This window comes from Agelaius phoeniceus, chromosome Z (assembly GCF_051311805.1).
Source record: "Agelaius phoeniceus isolate bAgePho1 chromosome Z, bAgePho1.hap1, whole genome shotgun sequence".
Taxonomy (NCBI): Eukaryota; Metazoa; Chordata; class Aves; order Passeriformes; family Icteridae; genus Agelaius; species Agelaius phoeniceus.
Window position 1 is genome coordinate 61,373,763 of NC_135303.1, and position 22,363 is coordinate 61,396,125.

The 22,363-nt window shown below is 40.5% G+C and overlaps 1 protein-coding gene across 1 annotated transcript in view; it reads right to left on the bottom strand.

The window, feature by feature from the left end:
* The window catches only part of SH3GL2 (SH3 domain containing GRB2 like 2, endophilin A1), a 90,991-nt gene extending 69,367 nt beyond the window's left edge, over window positions 1-21,624 (bottom strand). The window contains exon 1 of the mRNA XM_054652545.2: window positions 21,363-21,624. Within this exon, the coding sequence (XP_054508520.1) occupies window positions 21,363-21,407 (45 nt within the window). The 5' untranslated portion in view covers window positions 21,408-21,624. The remainder of the gene's footprint in view (window positions 1-21,362) is intronic.
* Window positions 21,625-22,363: the final 739 nt, after the last annotated feature.

A 22,363-nucleotide genomic window follows, 5' to 3' on the forward strand; every position in this document is an offset into this window, starting at 1 on the left:
GAGATAGCAAGGATAAGGCCCTGTAGATGTTTTCTCTGTATCCTGGAAATTCCATGTCTGAACAGCAAAGTGTTTTTAACTTTCTATGCCTTTGCAAGAGTGTGAGGTTTGAATGGAAAACAATATTGAACAACTGACTTACACTGACCATGTCACTGTTTCCCTCAGGGAGCCCCAATTCACACAGCTGTTCAAAGCATTAGCCACTCATGTAGTCAGCTCCAGTCTGTTGCAACATTATTGTGTCTAGATAGACTTCTGAAAAAGTTTGACTTTTCTTCTCTTAGTGCATTATGTTTCCTGCTAATCAGTACTTTTTCACCGCCTCCTCATGACTAGTATCAAGGGAGTTCAAAGGAAAGATGGAACAGAGAAAAGCAAGACAGCAGTTCCTTGAGTGTCCCTCTTTTAGTGGACATTTTAAATGTATCTGAATGGAAAAGGAATGTAAAATAAATAGTGTTCTGCTGGAAGGAAGGAAAAAGTAGACTGAAGACAAACTTCTCCACAGAGAACTTTTCCTTAGGCTGAAATAAACAAAAGCAAGACCTGAAAGTAAGCGAAGCCTCTTTGAAGGAGAGGTCACAGGGAAGCAATATGCTCTGGGACTCCAGTACATAGCACATTCTATTCTGGAAACCACGGATCTGATGGGAGTGCCAGAACAGGCATCACTGTTCCAATGTCATTGATGTCTGCACAAGCAAGCAGAAAAGAAAAAACAGTGGAAGACTCAATTTTCAGATCAGCAGTGTTCTGGGGAATCCTAGAAGAAACCTGTTCTTGAAATGTACCACAGACAGGAATCATTACCATAATGATGCAAGTTTAAGGCCAGTATTGCCTTTTCTGCTGAATATCTTTTGCGGTGATTTCTCAATTGCCAAAGCTCAAAATAAAAAGCTCATATGTTCATAGTCTTGTCCATAAAGCCAACAAATCAATATACTTTATTTTATTGTCTCTTTGAAAACTCCTGTGACAAATGTGGTAACCTTTTCTAGTGTTCCTCTACCTTTGGACTGCCATAAATCACAGCTCATTTTACTTCACTGATAACTCCTTTACTTGGCATAGCAAGTACCTAAATCTCAAGTATGCACACTGAGAATTAGGTATTTTGAATATGACTGAAATGTCAAATGGAATTTTCTATATATAGTTCAATTACAAAGTCATTACTTTTTTATGCTGTTGAACATTCAAAATTCCCTGCAAAATATTTCCATTTATGTCTTAATTAGATATGCCATTCCTACAAAACATAGCTATCTTGAATCTCCCATCCAGATCTATCTACTTTCTTCAGATTTCCTCTGAAGATTTTTCCTCTGCATAGTGGAGTCTAGAACAATCCCTTTGATAGTGCTTGATTCTGCAGAGTACTCAAAGGAAGTTTACAGTAATTTACCAAATTAAGTTGGATTGGGCCTGTTGCAGAGTAAAATGTACAACAGTCACTGTGGCTTAGCTGTGCTGTGGCATTTTGATAATGAGCATCACTGACTGTCCCAAAGGCTGGTATGTGTCAGAACTTTAGCCATCATCACATCACAAAGGCACTCTTATCACACAAAACAAGACTGTTTCTGAAAGACTCATTTTTATCTATATAGTTTGGACTATACAGTCAAAACTATTTATTTGTCTATTACCACACATTACTCATTTCTTAACTAATTTTTACTACCATTTCCTTAAGCTACTTGTGTGAATGTAACATTAAGGGGACTATTGTTGTGTGTCAGAAGTTCCTGTAAAAACCGCATCCCTATTTGGAAATGCATCAGCATTTTTCCTCCCTCAAAAAAACTGAAAAAAATGCATTTTTTAATCCCAGCATTTGTCTTTAGAATGTTTGTGTTGCCCTTTTAGTCAGCTTAGAATGGAGACAGAAATTTTAAAGAGGTCTTTTTTCTGTTCCTATGAAAAAGCCATTATTTACATGAAAGGGCTTACTAAATATCTCTTTTTTAGTAGAATTAAATCCCCAGTTCTGATATTTCCACAACTAGAGAGCTTCCCCATGAGGTGCTGAGAAGAAGGTTAGCAAATACTGTTATTTATTTTTAAATCCACTGAGGCTTAATTTACCAGCCTTGTTCCACTAATCTTCACTGTTGTGCTCATCATTAACCTGGCTAGTCTCCTGACAAGTGTTTTCCAGAGTGATACTCCATGAAGCCTTCTCCTTCTTTTCTCCCAATGGTGATTCTGCTGCCACTTGCACCAATCCCTATTGGTGAGGGGATCCCTCACTTGGACTCTGAAGCAAAACTGATTTTGCTAATGGCAGCAGCATGAAGGCAAAGGTACAGATGATATAGTCCTCTTTGCCAATGTGGAAAGAGAGACAGAATTTTTCAGCAGGAAAGCTTCTTTTCTCTTCCAACACTACACCCCTACTTGCTCACAGGTAGGCTGTGTCACTGGAGATCATTCTTGCTTTCAGTCTTTCACTTATAAATTATCTCTTCTACTCTAAGAAACCGAAGTTGCTTAAGAAAGAAGAGCAGAATATTGGTGAAATATTGGCTTACAAACTGCTTGAAACACAAACAGAAACTTCTGCTCCAATAAAATTCTTGTGCAGACTTTATTCTACATCCTCTACATCTCATTGATAGATATTGCAGTTTATCAATAATTGCCAAAAATTTTGTGAAAATTTGTATTTCTTAGCAAAACTGCTACATTCTATAGATGGTGTTAAAACATTACTCCTGTATCATGGGATTAGTTACTAGCAAGAACCATCTCTACAAGACAAATCAACCAAGGGCTCCACCAGGAAAAGAAACACAGAATAAGGAACTTGACAGTCAACTTGTATTTCATACAGACATAAAAAAACCATACTTAATCTCTTGTACATATCTGTTCTTTAAATATACCACAAGATAACAAGGCTTTAACTATGGTTCAATTATCACTTAGTAGTGAAAGTGTCATAAACGTTTCGGTTTAACTTATCTTTTCCATCAGAAACACAGACAGTTGCTTCTAGTACAATCACAATAGCTGGCATCATTACTGGATATATTATTTCATGTCCTTACCAAATTTTGAAAGTATTTGGATTTTGAATGTTCTTTAACACGTCAGAAGTCGCTTAAGAACCACTTACTGGAGAATTCAAGTTCAAAGAAAATCAATGTGCAGAACTTGAGTTAGAAAAATATTGTATTTTCTTTCCCCAATTACGTAAAACAGAAGTCCTATTATACATTATAATAAATTAATAATAAAAATTAGGATACTAAGAACTGAAGACGTCTGCATGTTTTCTGTAGTTGGAATTAATTAAGCTAGAGAAAGCGCCTATACATAAACCTTTGATATGTTATGTATAAATATCTATGCTACAAGCTTCTACATTGTTGCATCTGTTGTGCTTCATTGTTGCATCCTAAATCAAAACCTTAAACCTAAATGAGAAATCTGAAAGCATAAGAGAATGTTTCAGAAAGCTTCCTGTTTTGTTAACTGCACAGTTCCTGACAACCAGGCCCTGGATCCTCCAAGAACCTGAGGATCTGTGCTGATCCCCATGACACAGGCTGGCACTACAGCTCCCAGTAGCGTCCTGCAGCCTGGTCTCATAACTCATTATTGCTTCAGGCTCTTTGGCCAGCACGTGTAACACTACGTGACTACACTCTTGTCCTTCCTTTTTCACACCCTCCATTCAGGCAGATCTATACTGCATACTTGCCCTAACACAGTTTAGTGTTAGCTGGGAACTGACTTGACTCCGGATCAGAAGACCTGTGCCAAAAGAAGCCATTCACACAGAAGCAGCAAAGCAATTTCTTCTACAGTTCATTTTACTTGTAAGAACTTCATAATGGCTTTAATCCTATCATGTTTTTAATACAACAATCACAGTTATTTATCAGTATTTCCATACTGGGACAGTGACCCTTCATTTGCTAGAGCCTCCTTTTCCCTCTGTCACTGAACACCCTACAGACAGAGCATCGGCAGCTGTCTGTCTCTCAGTGCAGAAAAGAAAAATTAAATACTTTTGTTTTTATAAAACTACTTTATAGGGGTTAAGATATCACCCAGCACAGGTGAGTCATCTCTGCAGTGTTAGACATAGGAAAACAATTCACAGAGTAGAACTAGAAGAAGTGAGATTTAATGCAAATTTTATTGACAACTCAAGAAAACTTTATTTAACAGTCTTAAGTACTGAATAAAGAAATATCATGCTCTTTTGTGAATATAAATAGTTAAAATGTTATGTAATGGAGAGGATGCAATGTACAGCACTTAATGAAAGCATTCATTATGCATGATTGATATACTGTCTTTCAGAGTAGCCTGCTGGACAAAATGTCCAGCACACAGCTAGGAAAGTCTATAACATGTTGGGTGAGAAATTGACTGATGGGTAGATGGGTACTAAATCACATCACATCAGGCTAGCAGACAGTCACCAGTAGGTTTCATGGGGCTCAGTTTTAGGGCCAGTGCTCTTTGATGTTTTTATTTGAAATTACCTGGACACAGAAATTGAAAATGTGTTAAGTACTTTGCTAATGTTACCAAAAGAGGAAAAGCTGTGAACTTCCTCAGAGGTGGAGAGGCCTTACAGAGAGATATGGATAAAACTAGAGAGGTGGGCAATCATCAGCTACATGAAACTGAACAAGAGCAAGTGATGGATTTTCTACCCGTGATGGGGTAATCCAGGTTATATGTACAAGCTGGGGGACAAGAGCCTGGAAAGCAGTCTCATGGAAAAACAAGAGGGAGTTTGATGGCAAGTTGAATATGAGCCAGCAGTGTCCTGCCAGCCAGGAAGGCAACTGGAGTGTTCTGGGGTCTCTCAAGCACAGCATTACCAGCTGGGCAAGAGAAATGATTGTCCCTCTTTGTGCTGGTGCAGCCTCACCTCAAGTTCTGTGTGCAGTTCTGGGAGCTCAGCTCAAGGAGTGTGTCCAGAGGGAGGTGATCAAGGGAGTGAAAGATCTTCAGAGAGAGACTTACAAAGAGTGGCTGATGTCACTTATTGGGAAGGTCATTATCCCAGTGCCAATACTGGGAAGAAAAGACCACATATTACACTTAGTCTATGGAGGAATTCACTTTGATTATGAAATGTCTGTGATTTTTTGTGACAGTGGTCACAGGGGTTTTCAGGATGAGGGAAGAGACGTAGATCTGACTCCATATTTCAGAAGGCTTGATTTATTATTTTATGATATATATTACATTATAACTATACTAAAGATTAGAAGGAAAAGCTTTCTCTCAGAAGGCTAGCTAAGCTAAGAATAGAAAGGAATGAAAACGAAGGTCTGTGGCTCGGACAGAGAGTCCAAGCTAACTGGGCTGGGATTGGCCATTAATTGTAAACATCCAAGATGGGCCACTCACAGATGCATCTGTTGCATTCCACAGCAGCAGATAACCATTGTTTACATTTTGTTCCTAGAGCCTCTCAGCTTCTCAGGAAGAAAAATCCTAAGAAAAGGATTCTCAAAAAAGATGTCTGCGACAATTTTTAAACTTTGAAATCCTGCAATTTTATTTATTATTCTCATAAAAGCTTCAGAACTTGGAGGCAAACAATTTACTTGAAAATATCTACTTAATGGAGTTTTAAACTAAACATTTAGCCCCTGCACTTCTTGAAAGGTTTGGAATTGTCAAAACACAAAGTTTCAAATCAAGAACAATGCAAACTCAGTCTGGTATATTTTTTTAAATCATGCTTTTAATTGAGCTTCTCAGTATCATAATGGCCCACCTAAAGATTTTAAAATGTTCACAGCTGATTACACTATATATGTAAAAATAGTTCTGCTTGTCTCATTAAACTGCCATGATTTTCTACTTGGATATAAAACATAAAATTTAATTATCACTTCAGAAGGCACTTTCATCCCTCGATTTGAATGGTCAAGCTTAAGATTGCTACAAAAAGCTTGATGATCCCTTTTCTACTAGTATCCACATCTGCCCTTTTGTTTATGTTTGCAACACACATATATACAGTGGATGCACCATTTTCAGATATTCTGCTCTGGTCAGAAGATAACAATAGCTAGTCATTTTCTCTGACATACCACTTCATCGTCTAAAGAGGAACTTCAGATTACTGGCGTACGGTGTCTATATCTAAATATCTCCTATGCTGATACATCAATAATATGGGCATACACACAAAATAACCTATATCCTTTGTCTGAGTGTTACATTCACATCCCTAATAGCTGGGACTGCTTGATACATAATCATATACAGATATGTGAATAGGGATGCTCCATAATAATTTCACTGCTAGTTTCACAAGGACAAGTAAAGCAGAAGAACATGAAATGAAAAAGGCTTGCATGTCTACAGGGAGAATCTAATTGGATTCAAGAATTTCAAATTCATCTCCAAATGCAGAAAAGCAAAGACTGACTCACAGGACTTTCCACAGAGAATGAATATGTGAAATTAGCAGGAAAAATTCAGGTTATGTGGGCAGAAGAAATGCTATAAACCCAAATACATTTGTAGTGTAAAAAAGCAAGTAAAAGTAATATATTTATATGGCTCCTAAGAGCTTCACAGTGCCTGAAAGAGGGTGAGGACCAGAAGACAGGAAGAGCAATTGCCACATACACATCACTCCAGAAGCAGACAAACACTAAGTCATCTGAATACAGGCAGAGCTGGGTTAGTCCCAGGGGGACAGCAGCTTTTCATGATGTCACTCAAGAAATCAAAATATAAAACTGTGCAGACCATGTTAGTGTATATATATGTTCAGTCTGAAGGAAGTGTATAAAGTGTCTGTCACCATGTAGTTTTGTCCTCACAGCAGCAAGGACACAGGTAGAGGGCTGTAGAATTCCACTGGGATACACCAATCTTTACAGTCCCTTCAGCATCAGCTATAGCAGTTTGCAGGCAAAGCAATCTCTGTGTTGTTATTTAGACGCATGATCTTCGATCTTGCTGTGTGCAACTCTGTTGAACAATCCACTGAAAAAATACCACATAGGTTATTCAGGTTGTGGTCTACTCCTTGGACAACTCTGTATTACTGGTTAGTTCATATTAAAGGATGAAGATCACTGGTAACGCCGCTCAGTGATGTCATTAGGTCTTATGGGAATAAAAGTTGTAACAGCCCTAGAAACACAAGTAAACAGAAGGAACAGAGCTCTCACAAAGGCTGTTTGCATAAGTGCAAACATAAGCATTATGTTTGCATAAGTGCAGATAAGCATTCTTTCCGCAGCATGACAATAAAGTACACCAATGATGACATTTGCCTTAGGAAGATCTAAAGGAAAAAAGCCAGACTATCCACTTTACATGATGGCTCTCTGGAACAAAGAGGGCTTTCTGAAAACTTCAAAAGTCCATGCAGCCTTGGAAGTTTTGCCATGCACATGCTCCTACCAAGCAAGACTGCAGAGATCACAATGACTCTACAGAACCAGACAGATACATAATGACATGAGCAAAGCTATGATTAAATAGGGGGTACACCAATCAGTTTAAATATAGAATGGCTCTCACCCACATATATTAGCAAAACTATAAATTCCCTGATTGATTCAAGTATTATTCATGAGAAATGGTATTTATTACAATTTATCAAGCTTTTGTGTGAACTTCGGGAATGTAGCTGAATAGCCCAGATTCAAAAAAGATGATGAATTATGATCAACTCATTATCAGTGCTGAAAATTTACCTTTCCAATACCATTCCAATACTTTCTTCATTTAAATCTTCAACTCTTCAAAGAAATTAAAAGACCTTAAAAGTAACATAAATATACATCTTTCTCCTACCACTCATCAAAAAAAGATTGAGGTGCAAGCAAAGAATTTGAAAGTGATCAAAATTCATGGCACATAGCTCTGATGAAGTGCGTTGCTTTACTGGAAGTATCTGGAAAGATAAGCCTCCAGAAGCCAGGGGGCACCATATTCTTGACTCTTCAGAGGGATGCAGAATCCAGCATCTTCCCACAATCACCTAAAATATTTCAGTTTCTACAATAAGCTTCGCTTCAGTTCAGTTTCTACACTGATCAAGTAATCAGTGGGACTGGAAGATCTGATGACTATCAGATCTTCCAGTCTCACTGATTACTTGATCAACAGCAAAACCAAAGTTTTCATGTCAAGGAGAAATCACAAGTCTATCTTTGTCTGCAAAGTGAGGTTTTAAAACCACATATTTCAAACCACTGACAATAAACAGATATGGCAGTACCATTACTCACTAGCACTGCACAGTGGGGTAAATTAGCAAGTCAGATCTACACAGGTATGTATCTTCAGCAAGACCAGCATCAGTCAAGATCATACACCACTCTAGTCATTGGGTTCTGGCTGCATGACAGCAATGGCTCAGATCAGAAAATACAAAGAAATACAAAGCAAAAAAAGCAGAATAAATAGACATTTGCCTTCAGGGCCACGTTTACAACAGCTACCCTCTTTGGCATACCCAGAGATCATGAATTCACAGTTTCCTCATGAGTTTACAGCTGCTTTTCCACTATCACAACTTTTGCACACTGGTGAGACAAAAGTGATGCAAAGCAGGGAGAGGAATTCTGAGCAAAGCTTGCACTGCCAGAGTAGATCCCTTGGTAACTACAACTATTCACTGCCTAGCTTATGTCGGGGTGCACAGAAAGAAAGTGGTTAAGGATCCTTCACTTCTTAGTGAAGGCCAACTACGGCAGACATCAAAACTCATGATGAAGCACAGAAGTGGTTCATCACCAGCCTCCTGGTTTGCATTATTCAAACCTTGGAGATGTGAACAATCAGTGCTGCAGCAGGGTATCCAGTAGCTCAGATTTTTGGAAGATGACACTCCTGGTTGGCAACTCAGCAGTGCTACCAAGATCGCCAGAGATCACAGGGAGTGTTTCAGGAGTTCCACCCTCATCTCTTTAAAGTCCCGTGTTTTCTGTGTTTCAAGAAAGACAATCTAGTTGTTTAAAATGAGATAAAGGTAAAGAAACCTGCTCTGCCACATCCATTAATTATTACACCATTTCTTAAAATGCCCTCTTGATTCATAAATTCACATGATTTCTTTTCTGTGTGGACGATGTTACTTTTCTTCCGGCATCTTCCACCACCTTGCTTGCAAAGGAAGTTAGTAGTAGTCAATCAATTTACTAAATTTAAAACTCAAGTCAACCCATCAGCTGAACAGAGAGTTCTTCACAACTGTCTGCAAAAAAACTTTAAATATTCACATGACATAGAAAAACCCATCTAAAACTGGAATATTTCCTGCAATTTTCACAAGCTTTTTGCACTGTGTGACTTTCCAATATAGACACTGTCTCAGAAGTTCAGGTCAGCTGCTACTTCACTCTGTCTGAAAAAAAGCAAGAGGGAGGGGCATAATCACACACTGTCAAAGATCTAGAACACATTTTAAACTGGAACAGCTCTCAAAGGAGGTAAACTTTAAGAAGACAAAATGGCTCAGAGGAATTACTGATGGTGCTTTGCAGTGCCTGTCATTTGTCTGCTGTTACGTGTGGTTTCCCCCTCAAAATTTTAAAGTCTTATAACCATGTAGTTATAACAAAACCCTAGGTTTTGCTCTTGCATTACTAATTTTAAAACACCTGGATTCTGTAATTTCTCCTCAATTTTTGGGATTATATGCTGCTAAAACACTGTTGATAATAATGATAATGATAATAATGAAAATCTTGGATAAAAATTATTTCTGAATGCTCAAGATAAATGAGCAAAAATACCCAGATCAGCAGAATTTAGTCTGCAGAATGTTTTCTTGCTGCTGAGTAAAGGCATATACCGCATGCATTAGTGAATGTTTCATACTAAGAACAAGGTCATCTCCATTGTACATTTGTATGAAGTCTCCTTTGGAAACAAAATACTGGGAAAATTTTTGTAAATCTTGACTATGCACTGCTTGCTTGCAAAACCTGTGATAATACATCTTATAATAAAGCTTTCTGCTTTCCTTAAATGATTTATACACCTTTTAAAATATTACGTTAAAGAATTAAGAGCTACACTACATTGTTGTATAATTTAGAGCAATAGTTAATGCCAGGACTCTTGCTGTTTAAAAACAAAGAAGGTATCAAAACAAAACCCAACCTTTTCCAGCCTGCTAACCAAATACATTACTTCCGTAGAGCCAAGGACTCACAATAATAGAAACAATAAATTAATTGTTCAAGTCTCAGTTCCTTGATCACCCTGACCTGCTGCAGAGGAAACTAGGTCCACAAACCCTACCAGAAATTCCTCAGATATAGAAGGATGGCACAGAAAATGAGCAAAAAGTCACTTTTCCTGCCCTCCTGGTCACTTTGCAGCAGAGATGTGGAAAAAGGAATGGTTGCAGAAGAGGGCACTGCAGAGCTTTGCTTGTTGGCTCAGGCTCAGGAGGGCTGTGGCAGGAAACCAAGTACCTGTAAACATACTTTAATTTATCTTTTCCTCCTGCCACTTCCACTCTTCCCTGGGACTTTCTGTCAGACTTAGGTTCCTCTGTGATATGATAGAACAGAATTCCTATACCTTTCTCTCAAGTCTTCTCTGTAGCTTAGCACAGGCACCAGAAATGACTACTACTTTCTTCTTCAATGTATAGGAAGATACCTCAAAAGCAAAAACAGGGCAACAGCATTTTAAAGCACTCTCATCTCTGACCTGGGAATACTAAGGAGCAATTTGGCATTATCTCGTCCATGTTTGTTAATGCTTCTAAATCCTCAATATTTCACATCTTAAACCTATAACCACAGACCCAGTCACTTTCAAGGGACATACCAAACACCTGATGACTTCTGATAGTGATACAGCCATAGTGTGCTGTGGTATCATAACTACATTCATGACCTTGCAATAGAGAATAGGGAAAAAAAAAATCACATTCTCTTAAGTCCTCAATGTAGTGTTAATAAAATTACTAAAACACAGCATACAAAGACAACACCTGATCCCACTCTCCCCACTTACTGTAGCTCCCTGCTATCTGCTCCATCACATCCTCCAAAGGGCTTCCAAGAGCCCTAAATTCCTATCCCGGAGCCCTCTGGCTCAGCCATCCAGAAGGCTGTCACTTATACTCCTGATGTGGTCTTCATTCTTTAACAAACAGCTCATGGCTTCTCCCTCAGCTGCTTAATTTACCTTCCCAACTTTAATTTAACTGCAAGAAAATTAATATAGCATTTAAAGGAAATGCAATTTACTGTAACAATACTTTCCAAAGATTTTAAAGAACTATCAGGAGGAAATCAGGGGAACAAAGTCTACAGCAGTCAATCTGTTTATAGATCAAAAAGTTTCCCTGAGCACACATATAGTTAATCTGCAAACAGAAATGAGAAAAATATGGAACTAGAATAGGCTGTTTTATTGCAGCTTCATTAAATTTTCAAATCTCTCTTGCTCCAATGTGCTGTGGAAGAAAAGAGAGAAAGAGTCTTACAAAGAGCAAGATATAACAGCACCATATCTGTATGTCTCTAGAGAAGCTTTTAAAGCTGCTCAGGAAGACTGCCTGCATTTTATAAAAGTTGCTAGAAATCTCATATAGCTGTTTTTAATACATAATTTGGGAAGTGGTCTTGTTCTTAAGATGAGAAGAGTAAATGAGCAATTATCTTATCAGCCCAAAAGAAATAAGTGTAAGGTCAACTGTTGGGCATCACGTAAATTTTCTCCTATAGTCTGGCAGACATTTTCAAATAGAAGTCCATCCACACTTCAGCTTGTTTTTATCTCAAAAACTTATTTTTATTATTAGAATAGACTCTGCAGTGGAACCAGCAAGCTCCAGTCAGAAGCTCAACCCAAGCATGCTCGTCTCCTTTCTTGGCTAATGCATTCAGGCTGCGCATCAAGAAACAAGACAGTCAAACCCCAGCTCCTGCCCTCGAGACTCTCTGGACCTCAAGAGCCACAACTGCACACATGTCCAGAGACTTATGTTCTTCTGTCAAACAAGATCATATGTGGTTTAGTCACTTAATAGCACAGAGCAGAAGGATAGCTCCTTTTTAGCAGATATACTGAAACTCATCTCAAGAGTCTGCAACAATGCTTTCTCATGTTGAAGTACAAGGGTCATCCCCCTCCTTATGGTTATGGGGAAAGAAGACACACTGGGACAATCTTGCCTTTCATCTCAAAAAGCTATACATCTGCATAGCCAGAATGTGTTACTGCACTCTGCCTTTGCAGCCTGGCTGGGTACTTGGAGTCACCGAGAGCACCTCGGGCCGCAGCCCAGCGCGGCACTGCGGGAGCGCCAGGAGCACGCTAGCCCAGAGCTCGGCTGCTGCCTGCAAGGGTTTTGAGCTGCACTGGACTGCTTGAATGAATCACTGATTTGATGCAGGCACTTGGCTGATCAAAACCTAGCAGAACCTTTGGCAGCCAGCGCTGGGGAAACTTTCCACACACAAAAATATAAAGGCTCTGTCAGTCTACTCAGAACAACAAACTCTCCCTAGGGAAAGAAAAAAGCACTAAGTCATGGAAAGCTTATTTTTCAGTGGCTGTCCAGCAGTTCTTGTTAAAAGACTATCCTGAAATCAGAGCAGCAGAGGACAATTGCCTCTTCCTCATTCTTTCTCCATGTGAGACAGGAAATCTGTAACAGCTGGGGTTGTCATCTTAGAAACAATGTTACCTTTTTCCCTTGTTAGTCACATTTGATTCCACCTATACTGACGGACACCATTAAATTCATGCTGACCTCGTTAACCCATTCGTGATACTTAAGCTGTATGTGTTTTGGGAACAGTCGTCTCTGCTCCTGGGCTGGAACAATACATGTTATCACTGTGTCCAGATGAGGAACAGGAATCCTGGAGCTAGCAGGCTAATGAAGCAGGAAACAGCAAGTGCTAGCTTCCTTCACGAACATCTGCCATTCCTTCTCCCTCCAGTCAGTCATCACCCATACATACCAGAGCAGACAGTTCACCTCTGCTCAGTTTTCAAGGATCCCTGTTGTGGACCTCTCCAGTCTTTCATCCTCACTCATCTTCCTTTCTAGTATTTTACTCCTGCCCAAGTCTACTGTTAAATAAAAAATTAGGATACTTTCCAGAAGCTGTAGAGCTTTTATTATTCTATTTCAAGTGTTACAGATTTTTGGCCATAAAGAGCAGCCCCACTAAAACATGCCAGTTCAGGCCTTTGAAAAGTCACAGGTCCAAAACCACCCTGACTTACATATTCTGAATGACAATATTATAAAACAAAAAGAACCAACTTATTAATCTTTTGGTATTTTATGTGTTTTGATGTCATATATATTTTTGGCTCTTACTCTCTCTAGCAAGAAAATTCCATTCCTACCATTCAAAGCTTGACTTTTGTTCCTATATGCCTTTTTTTGCAGCACCTTACATAGGTGAAACAGAAAGAGTCTAATAGAGGAAAAAAAAATATTTTTTCTGCATTGAAAAGCTAAAGTTTTATATAATTTACCTAAGCTTGCCTCAACTTTCAGCTGAGACAATTACATTTTCCCATGCTTCAAACATTCACATTTTATCTATTTATACTTATGACAGTCTAGAAGAAAGGTGTATTATGTTTACAACTTGCAGCAGTCATATCCACTTCTGAGAGTGGTGAATTTGCCTCATATTTGGCAATACGTTTTTCAGCAATTTTGTGAGAGAGGAAGATTCCCTGCCTGCCTCAGAATACTGTGTGCATATTTAAAACTCAAATCTAGACTGCAAATAATAACATAAGATCCAACCACTCTTCCTGAAAGACAAACTTCTATTTGTTAATACTAGTGAAAGGCTCCTTGGATGATGGAATCTAGCTAGTAAATGTGCACTCGTGGTTATTGAGCACATCAAGGCACATTTCCACATTCAAACATTCTGATTCCTAAAAACATTTGCATTTGGTTGGAACATTCTTCATGCCTCAGCTCTGTTTTAAAAGTTCTTAATTCCTCTCAAAACAGTAGAAAATAAAACCAAATTCCATCCATTCCTGATCAGTGCAAGAAATGGGACGAAGCAACCAACAGTTTTAGCTAACCGCATTTGGATGACAAACACTCCCAGAGGAAAAAAAATTAGGTAGTGAAATAATAGAGAAAAATACACTAGCTGGTTGCCTCTCATGCTTTAGCCAGTTCTGTGCAAACACCTTCATTGCAGTGGAAGGATAGGCCTTAGTCTGATGCCCTCAACTCCCTTTTCAAAAACAAACCAGTTAAGTTGAAAAGCTGTTCCTCTACAAGCAGAAAGAACCCCATCCACTGCAGAGTTATACTTGTAAAATTTCCAATTCAGCCCTTAGATTACGATGCCGTAACTTTCCAAGGCAGACAAGCTCTAAGTGACTCATCTGGAAAGGCAAACACCATTTATTTTTGACATTTATACCTTATGAATTATTAATTGGTTTTCTGCATCTAGATTGATTTTGCATGAAAAGGAATTTCTGGCACAGACCTTAAAGCTGAAAAGTGTACAGATTGGAAAAGATCTCAGCAATAATATCTATGTGTCTAAGTGTTGCTTAAAAGAGCAAATCCTGTTAGTCTACTGAAAGTCATAAAAGACTAAATGAACATTTGCAGGAAAATTTTCTTTCTAGAAAAAAAAACCTGCCAGTTTTTATCTCTAATGAAACTGTTCTCCTTCCAACCTGTTTCCTGCAGTCTTTCCCAGAGACGCAGAACAAAAGTGATGTCTAGTGCTTAATGGCACTTTAAATTGAAAGATAAACAGTATCTCTGGTGTTTCTGCACAACAGTCACCGAATTTCATATCCCAAAGGTGAAAAACGAGCCCTATATCAAAATGTTTAGATAAACTCTTCACATGCAAAGATGTTTTGCAGCCAATAGAAACTGGAAATTAGGCAATCAAAAAGAGTAACAATTGATGTATAAATAACACAAGTTATTAAAAACATCAAACTGAAATCCACAAAATATATGATGGAGGCAGAGGGGAATATAAATATTTTAACAATGTGAAGTGTTCTGCTGCTATAGAATTGTGGAGGAAAAAAGGCAGGGAAAGCCAATATTTTTTCTCTATTTTAAAATTTTTCTCTATTTTAAAATTTCTGCTTACAAAGAATTCAGCATAGCAAGCCCTTTTGACAGTGATAACAAATCCAATGAACACAAGACCAAAACACAGCATTTATGTGATTATGAAAATCACATAACTGCTGACAAGGATCTCAGCTAGTGGGACTTATCTACTCTGCAATAGATATGCATTCAATTCTCCAGCCCTCCTCTAGTAAGAGGAGCAATAGCCAAATGAGTGGTTGAATTTCTTGTTCTTTCAGAAGGTCCTCTGGCATCACACCAAACCACAAGGTTATACTGCTGCTGCCTCAGCAGCACCTTTGCTGGGATCAAATAACACTCCCTTTCTGTGGAGAAATGATAATGGGAAAAGAAGGTGAGTGCAAACTGCTGCACTCAGTGTGAACCATATGATGCTGCAACAACTACATCAGTAGAAATTCAGTCTACAGAATAAAAAAAAAATTAAATGTGCTTATTTATAAAGATACGTCCTCCATCACGGACACAAGAACATCATCACTATTACATCAAGTGCAAATACATACCCACAAAACATTCTGTCCAGGTCCATCACAGTGATTTCCATCTACAGACAAAGTGAAAATATGCTGAACTTCAAACAACCACTTCTAATTTTCAATTTTCTACCATGCAGGTCTGTAGAGCCTCCATAAAGGGAAATTTTATGAAAAATGTAAGCACAGTAAATAGCAATTTCTCTCTTTTTTTTCTGCTTGGGGAGGGAAAAAAATAATTAATTTTAACTTCTGGCGCTTCTATGACAGATAGGATGGATTCCTGTGATGTGCTATGACCTCAGATTATAAAAACGCTACTATTTTGTCTCCAAGATTAAGTGCAGGATTAGATAAGCACTGAAAGCAAGGTAATTGTGCTGTGGCAAACATCATTGCAATAATACCATGCTGTAGCTCAATTTTCTTTCATCTGATTATCTACATATACTTAAGAATGGATAAGCACCACCATTGTCCATCAGGGGCCATTCTTCTGAGAAGAGAATCAGAGCCACAGAAGTTTCTGGAAAGCAGCAGAAGGAAGACCTTTTAGTTCTAAGGTAAGAGGTTTGGAGGATGTTTTGGCTGTCCCTGAACATACCACAGACTTCCATTGGTAAGAGGGCCATGAGTCAGGGCACATCCCACTAAATGCTGTCCATACAGCTTCTCTTCACATGTTCTCACATAGCAGCAGCAGCAGCTCCTTGGGACCCACAAAGCAGATTTTCAACTCTGTTCCCTCTTGTAAGGCTTCAGCCAAAGACTTCACTGGTACACTACTAGGTCATGAGAGTCAATGCTCCAGCTCCTCAGACCTCCATCCTTCACAAGAAATACGTCAGACCAACCCAGCACCTCCCTTCCATTTGCAATTAGGAGCTACATAAAAGTACAGAATTTTCTGCACAGTAACCTCTGCAAAATCTTCTTCAATTAAAATTGGTTATGCTGCTCCAGCACTTTGTGCAGCATGCTATCTATCAGTATGCTAGTCATGAGGACACATTTAAAACTCAAATACAGTTTTGCATGAGTGACCAAGAGCGTCCAGTTTTTCCTTGCTATGCAATAATTCCAGTTAAGATGGGAGTCAATATATGAAAAAAAAAATTTGGTGCATGCTGTGTTTTGAGCTCAGCATCTATGGGTATTCTTTGCCTCCAGACATCACTGGGAAAAAACTTAGAGATGGGTGTCATTTAGTGCTCCAACTTTTATATACATATATAAAAATGGAAAGTTTATCCGTCAGTTGGAAAGTTACTACAGTAATAGATGTTTGAGCAATCTTAAAAAAAAAACTTGATCTTTTTAGTACAAAAATCATCAGTTCCTCCGATCCGATTTAGAAACAGGGTTTAAAACTGGTGCAGACTGTTTAAGCCATCAACAACTCAGAAGGGTAACACAGTATCCAACTAAAGAGCAATTTAGATTAAAGTCAATTTTTCACCCTTTCAATTATGTACTATCAATAAAAGGATGCATGGGAATGATGCCAAATGTGAATAATGTATCTGGCAATCAGCTAGAGTGCACAAACAGAAGGAATTTCCCTACCTGCTGTGGAAATAATCCCCTCTGCAGCTAAGTATTGTTTTCTAAAAATAGTCTTTATTTCCAGATCAAAACTTTGCTCCCTTTCCTTGATCTCAAAAGGTAGTGCTCCACACTGAGAGAAGCCAACAGACTGACTGCCAGTGGTGCATGCCTCTCAGGCAGAGGTTTCTAGCAGCCTGTTTGGGCTCTATCCTCAGAGCCACACCACCCTGCAAACAACTCTCCTTCCACCTTCCTCAGACTTCTCACAAGTTTCCACTCTACATGAGAAGGGAGATCATTAAGTTCCACAAAACCAACACATGGCACAGCGTTTGCACTAAGAAAAATATAACACTGCCCCGCTTTCCAGGCCAATTCCCACATGTATCTTTGCATGCGAGGAAATATGGAAGGAGAAAGCAGACTCACTGCTAGTCCATCTTCAACCACAGTCAGCTGGAAAAGACAGGTGATGTCCTATCACTGGAAAAGCAAACACAGCTGCCACAGAACACTGCAGGACAGTCAGGAACATGTTATGTATACAGAGTGTGCTAGCAATTAAGGAAAATATTAATATCAACAGAGAACAGTAATAATTGGTTAGTTGCAGTTTATTTAGTAAGTGGACTGTGTCATACATTACAGAGAAAAACATTTTACATACTTCTGACCAAGGATTTAAAAAGAACATTCTGGCAGATAAACTCTAATATTCTCTTTTTCACAAGAGAACCTGTGTAGACAGGCTCTGAATTAGCACAGAAGCCCTAGGAAGACCACAGAATTTTGTGGACAACGGCATAGCTAGGCAGGAGTCTCATTTGCTTCTTATTAACCAGCAGAGTCATTCTCTTACTGTGCCATTCATAGGTTACCTTGTTAAAGACGGAAGCATAGTACTTTCCACCTAAAGCAATGGCATCTAACAAGCTACTGACAATGATGAGAGGAGTGGAAGTCATCTTCAGATGTTTCTTCCAATATCAAATATTTTTCTCTATAGAAATGTATAAACTGGGTTATTTGGTCTGGGTGTTGAGACAAAGTTAATCATGAAAGCAGAATACAGTGGTAAAAAATAAACCATAGTACAAGCTTTTGGTTCAAATCACCACATTCATTTTTAAATGCTATTTAAATGTCAGTCACATTTATTCAGTTGTTTCAAATGGAACATCAGATGTGGCCACTCCCAGAATTTGTGTTAATCTCTTTCCCTATGAAATTATTACTTTCTGAAAGCTTAGTTTTGACTGTGCCTCACAAGAGCCATATTATGCAATGAATGCAGTCATGTGGAAACAAAGCTCACGCTATTTTAAAACAACTGTGTTTAAATGCCCCAGACTGTCAAATCTGTATCACCCAAAGTGACTGTGGTAGCTTTATAACTGTACCTAAACCTGGAGGAAGCAATATTCTGTCAGTCACACTGGCATAACACTACTGGCAAAGGAGTCTGCACGCCAAAGAAAAAGGGACCATTTGGTGGCACAGCACTTTGTTGCCCATTTCTGGAAAAACGCACTTTAGCTCTTCCCAGCTTCAGGATGTATGACAGATCTGCAGCACCATGTTAACAATTCAAATGAGATAATTTCTCCTTCTTAGGTGCTCTGTGGATATTAGAAGTAAATGAACAACCTAACCTGCTCTATATGCTCTATATGGTCAGTCTAACATCTGTTAACATTAATGCAATTCTGTATTAATGTCAGGGCGTCCAGACTCACCCTGCTTTTACAAACTCAGGAAGATTTTTCTAAACTTTATTTATCTGCTGCACAGAGGTAAACCCATTAGTTTTTCTGAAAGGCAAAAGCATGAACACTCGACTCATTCCAGAAGGTGCGAAGTGTCCTCCTGCTCGTCAGTGTCTCACTGCTGTTGCAGTTGGTCCATGAAAGTTGACAGGCATTAAGTTCTTCAGCACAACTGCTAAACTGGCAGTACTTCATGCAGGTTAGCTTGACATTTCACAAGTCAGAAAACAAAAAACGAAATTAAATAAAGTTTTTACATTGTATAAAACAACCCAGATGTGCTCTTAATATGACTTAGGACTCTATTAAAACCACACATCATATAAATAAACATGGGTAAGAACCAAATGAATAATTTAGAATTTTTAAATACTTCCTATTTGTCTGATCCTATCTGGAAAGCTTCATTCATGCCAGCAATGTCAATCTGTATTTCACCTGGTGTTTAACCGCTAGTCAAAAGGATTACTCCCTGGAGCAAGGTCAGCCCAACTATGTTGCGGATTTATCACTCATAATGCACACAATCCAATAAGCAGATCACTCTTCAACATACTTGTGAGTCATTCTCATACATGGATGTGTCTTCATGGCTTGCATGAAAATAAACTGTGAAAGTCAAGGCTGGGGCCAAAAATCTCTGGTCATCAGATGTCAGGCTGCTAAATCTGGCATCGGAGACTTAAATATTTTTGTTCCAGACAGCTAAAACTCTTCCTTCCTTCTAAATGACAATACTGCTGACAATCAGTGTGAGAGAGTCATCTGAAGGACAAAACAGCAGGCACAGACCTTTCACACCCTGCTCCCTCAAAAAATGATGTTTCCCTCTGCTGCTGCAGATGAATGCTCATTAGCTTACAAAAATGGGGAACTTAAATTTCTAATACTAAAAAGTGAACTTCATCTTGCCTGCTTCTTAAAACACGGACGGCAGAGACACTGAAATTCTTATTTTCAGTATCAGAACTCATTGCTGTAATGATGATTCCTAGGCTGCTCATAAGCACCAAGGGCAGCAGGGGAAGAAACAACAAAGTAAGCAGCAGCAGATGGGCACTGCTGGATGGGCTCAGGCACCCTTACCTGCTCCTTATGCCATCTGTTTTGAGTGCAGACGTTTTCTTGCAAGGCTTATTTTACCAATGATGCAGCACAATGTGGCATGAAAGGTGAGACATAGTGTTATTCAATGCCTTCATGCACCAATGAGGACTTGGTATAAAACCATTGCATTTAGAGTTATAATTATAATGTGTACTGGTGCAGCTACAAGGTATGGAAAATCAGAATTTGGACAAATATTTGGATTAAGGGTCATTTTTTCAGGGAATATTTCCCAAGGGTCATTTTTTCAGGGAATATTTCCCCATAGTGCTCAAGAGATGAGATGCATGAGAAGGGGAAACACATGAGTGTTGAAAAGTCAGAAAGTGGAATGTATCTTGTGTGCCTAGATCTACAGATTGCTTGCAGTGACCAAGACTCCTAGCTGAAGATGCCTGCAATGGCAAGCAATTGGAAATAACTGGAGATTTTTTATTTAGTTACAAACAAAATGAAACTTAAAAAACCAAACAAACAAAACAAAAACACACACACAAACAACAACCAAAAAAACCCCAATACACACACAAAAAAAAAAAAAACAACAAAAAAACCCCAAAATCACAAAAAACCCCACCTACACTACACAGGTCTTGGTGTCAGCTCTCTAGCTCTAAATCAATTCCTCTGATTTCTTTGAAACCATTTTAGATTTAGCCCTAATGCACACTAAGTCAGAATTTGTACCCTCGCAGACTGTAACACACAGATTTTGTATTATGAAACAACTCAACTACTGGTGAAACACTCACCCTGACCTTCCTGCAATATCACACCATGCCTAAAGCAACAGAACCAAACCTCATTACTCAGATTTCAGCTGTGGTCTAGACCCACGAAACAAAAAGGTCATGTTTATTGCTGTTTTCCCAAAGTCAGGCTAAAACAAACAACGCCTATGGAAACACGGTGCACAGACCTTGGCACGGCAGGTCCGAGCCCGGGGCGGGTATTTGCTGCAGCAGCTGCTCCCGCGGGTCCCAGCGCGGAGGTCAGGGCAGCCCCGGAGCTGCTCCCGCACCCCGGGAGCCCCTGCCCACTGCCGCAACGCGGCCGGAGCCGAGTATGGGGAGGCGCGGAGGCCCAGCAAGCCCCGGCCCTCCGCAGATGGACACCGCTGTAGACCGACCGCCCTCGGTGCACATCCACGCTCCGCGCACATCCCTGCGCGCACCGCGCACACCCAGCCAGACACACGGCCCCCCGCACGCTCACTCATCACGCACGACCGGGCACAGCATCCGCGCAGACCCACTCGTCCCGCACTCACTCGAATGGAGACCCACGCACAAACCCGTGCATGCCCACGCACACCCCGGCCGCAGCCGAGCGCCCTCCACGCGCGGGGAGAGGGCTCGGTACCTGCGTGGCTTTGTGGAACTGCTTCTTCAGCCCGGCCACCGACATGGTGAGGGCAGCTCGGAGCAGCTGTGAGGAGCGGAGCGGAGCGGAGCGGAGCGGAGCCGAGCCGAGCCGAGCCGAGCCGAGCCGAGCCGAGCCGAGCCGAGCCGAGCCGAGCCGAGCCGAGCCGAGCCGAGCCGAGCCGAGCCGAGCCGAGCCGCGCAGCCGGGGCGCTCTGCCTGCCCGCACCGCACCGCGCCCGGCGGAGGCTGTCAGACGGCGGCGGCGGCGCGGGAGCGCTGTGACGTCAGGGCGGGACGCGCCGCCCCCGCCCCGCAGGTGCGCCGGCTGTGGCCGCCGTGGGGCTCCGGGGCCGCCGCAGCGCCGCCGCCGCCGCACGGCCCGGGACCCACACCCGCCCCCGCCTGTGGCCGGCAGCGCTAGTCCGGCGCGTGACACCCCCGGGATGGGCACCCGGCCCCCGCCGCGGCGGTCCCGGTCACGGGCGTGGGTCTTCTCCGCGCTGCGCGGAGCTCGGTCTCGCCTCAGCAGCCTTCCCTGCAGGGATCGGGATACTCGTCCCCGCGGGAATCATCCGCGGAAATGAACCCGAAAAGAAATTGGCGGAGCAGTAACGGGGGCAAGAGAGGAAAGCAGAAGGAATGTCAATGTTGGCCAGTTTTCTGAAAAAACGTTTCTGGCCAGGCCAGCTTATTTGGGCCTGATCGTGCCTCGCTGAAGCACAGTTGGTAGTCAAACCGCGGCTAATTGGGATTCTCTCAACAAGTGCTGTTTTCTTCTCCCGTCAGATTGTCAGTGATGCATAGAAAAGCACTTCTAAATTTTGCCTCTTCCAGCCTTCTGGTGTGGCTGTTGGCTGGAGAGTAAAAGCCTAGAACCCAGATAAAAGCCATGTACTTTAGCAGTTCAGTGTTACAAATACTAGCAGAGCAGTAATTAGCAATTATTAGGCTCTGCCAGCAAAAGACTAAACAACATGAGCAATGTGATCCAAACACAAT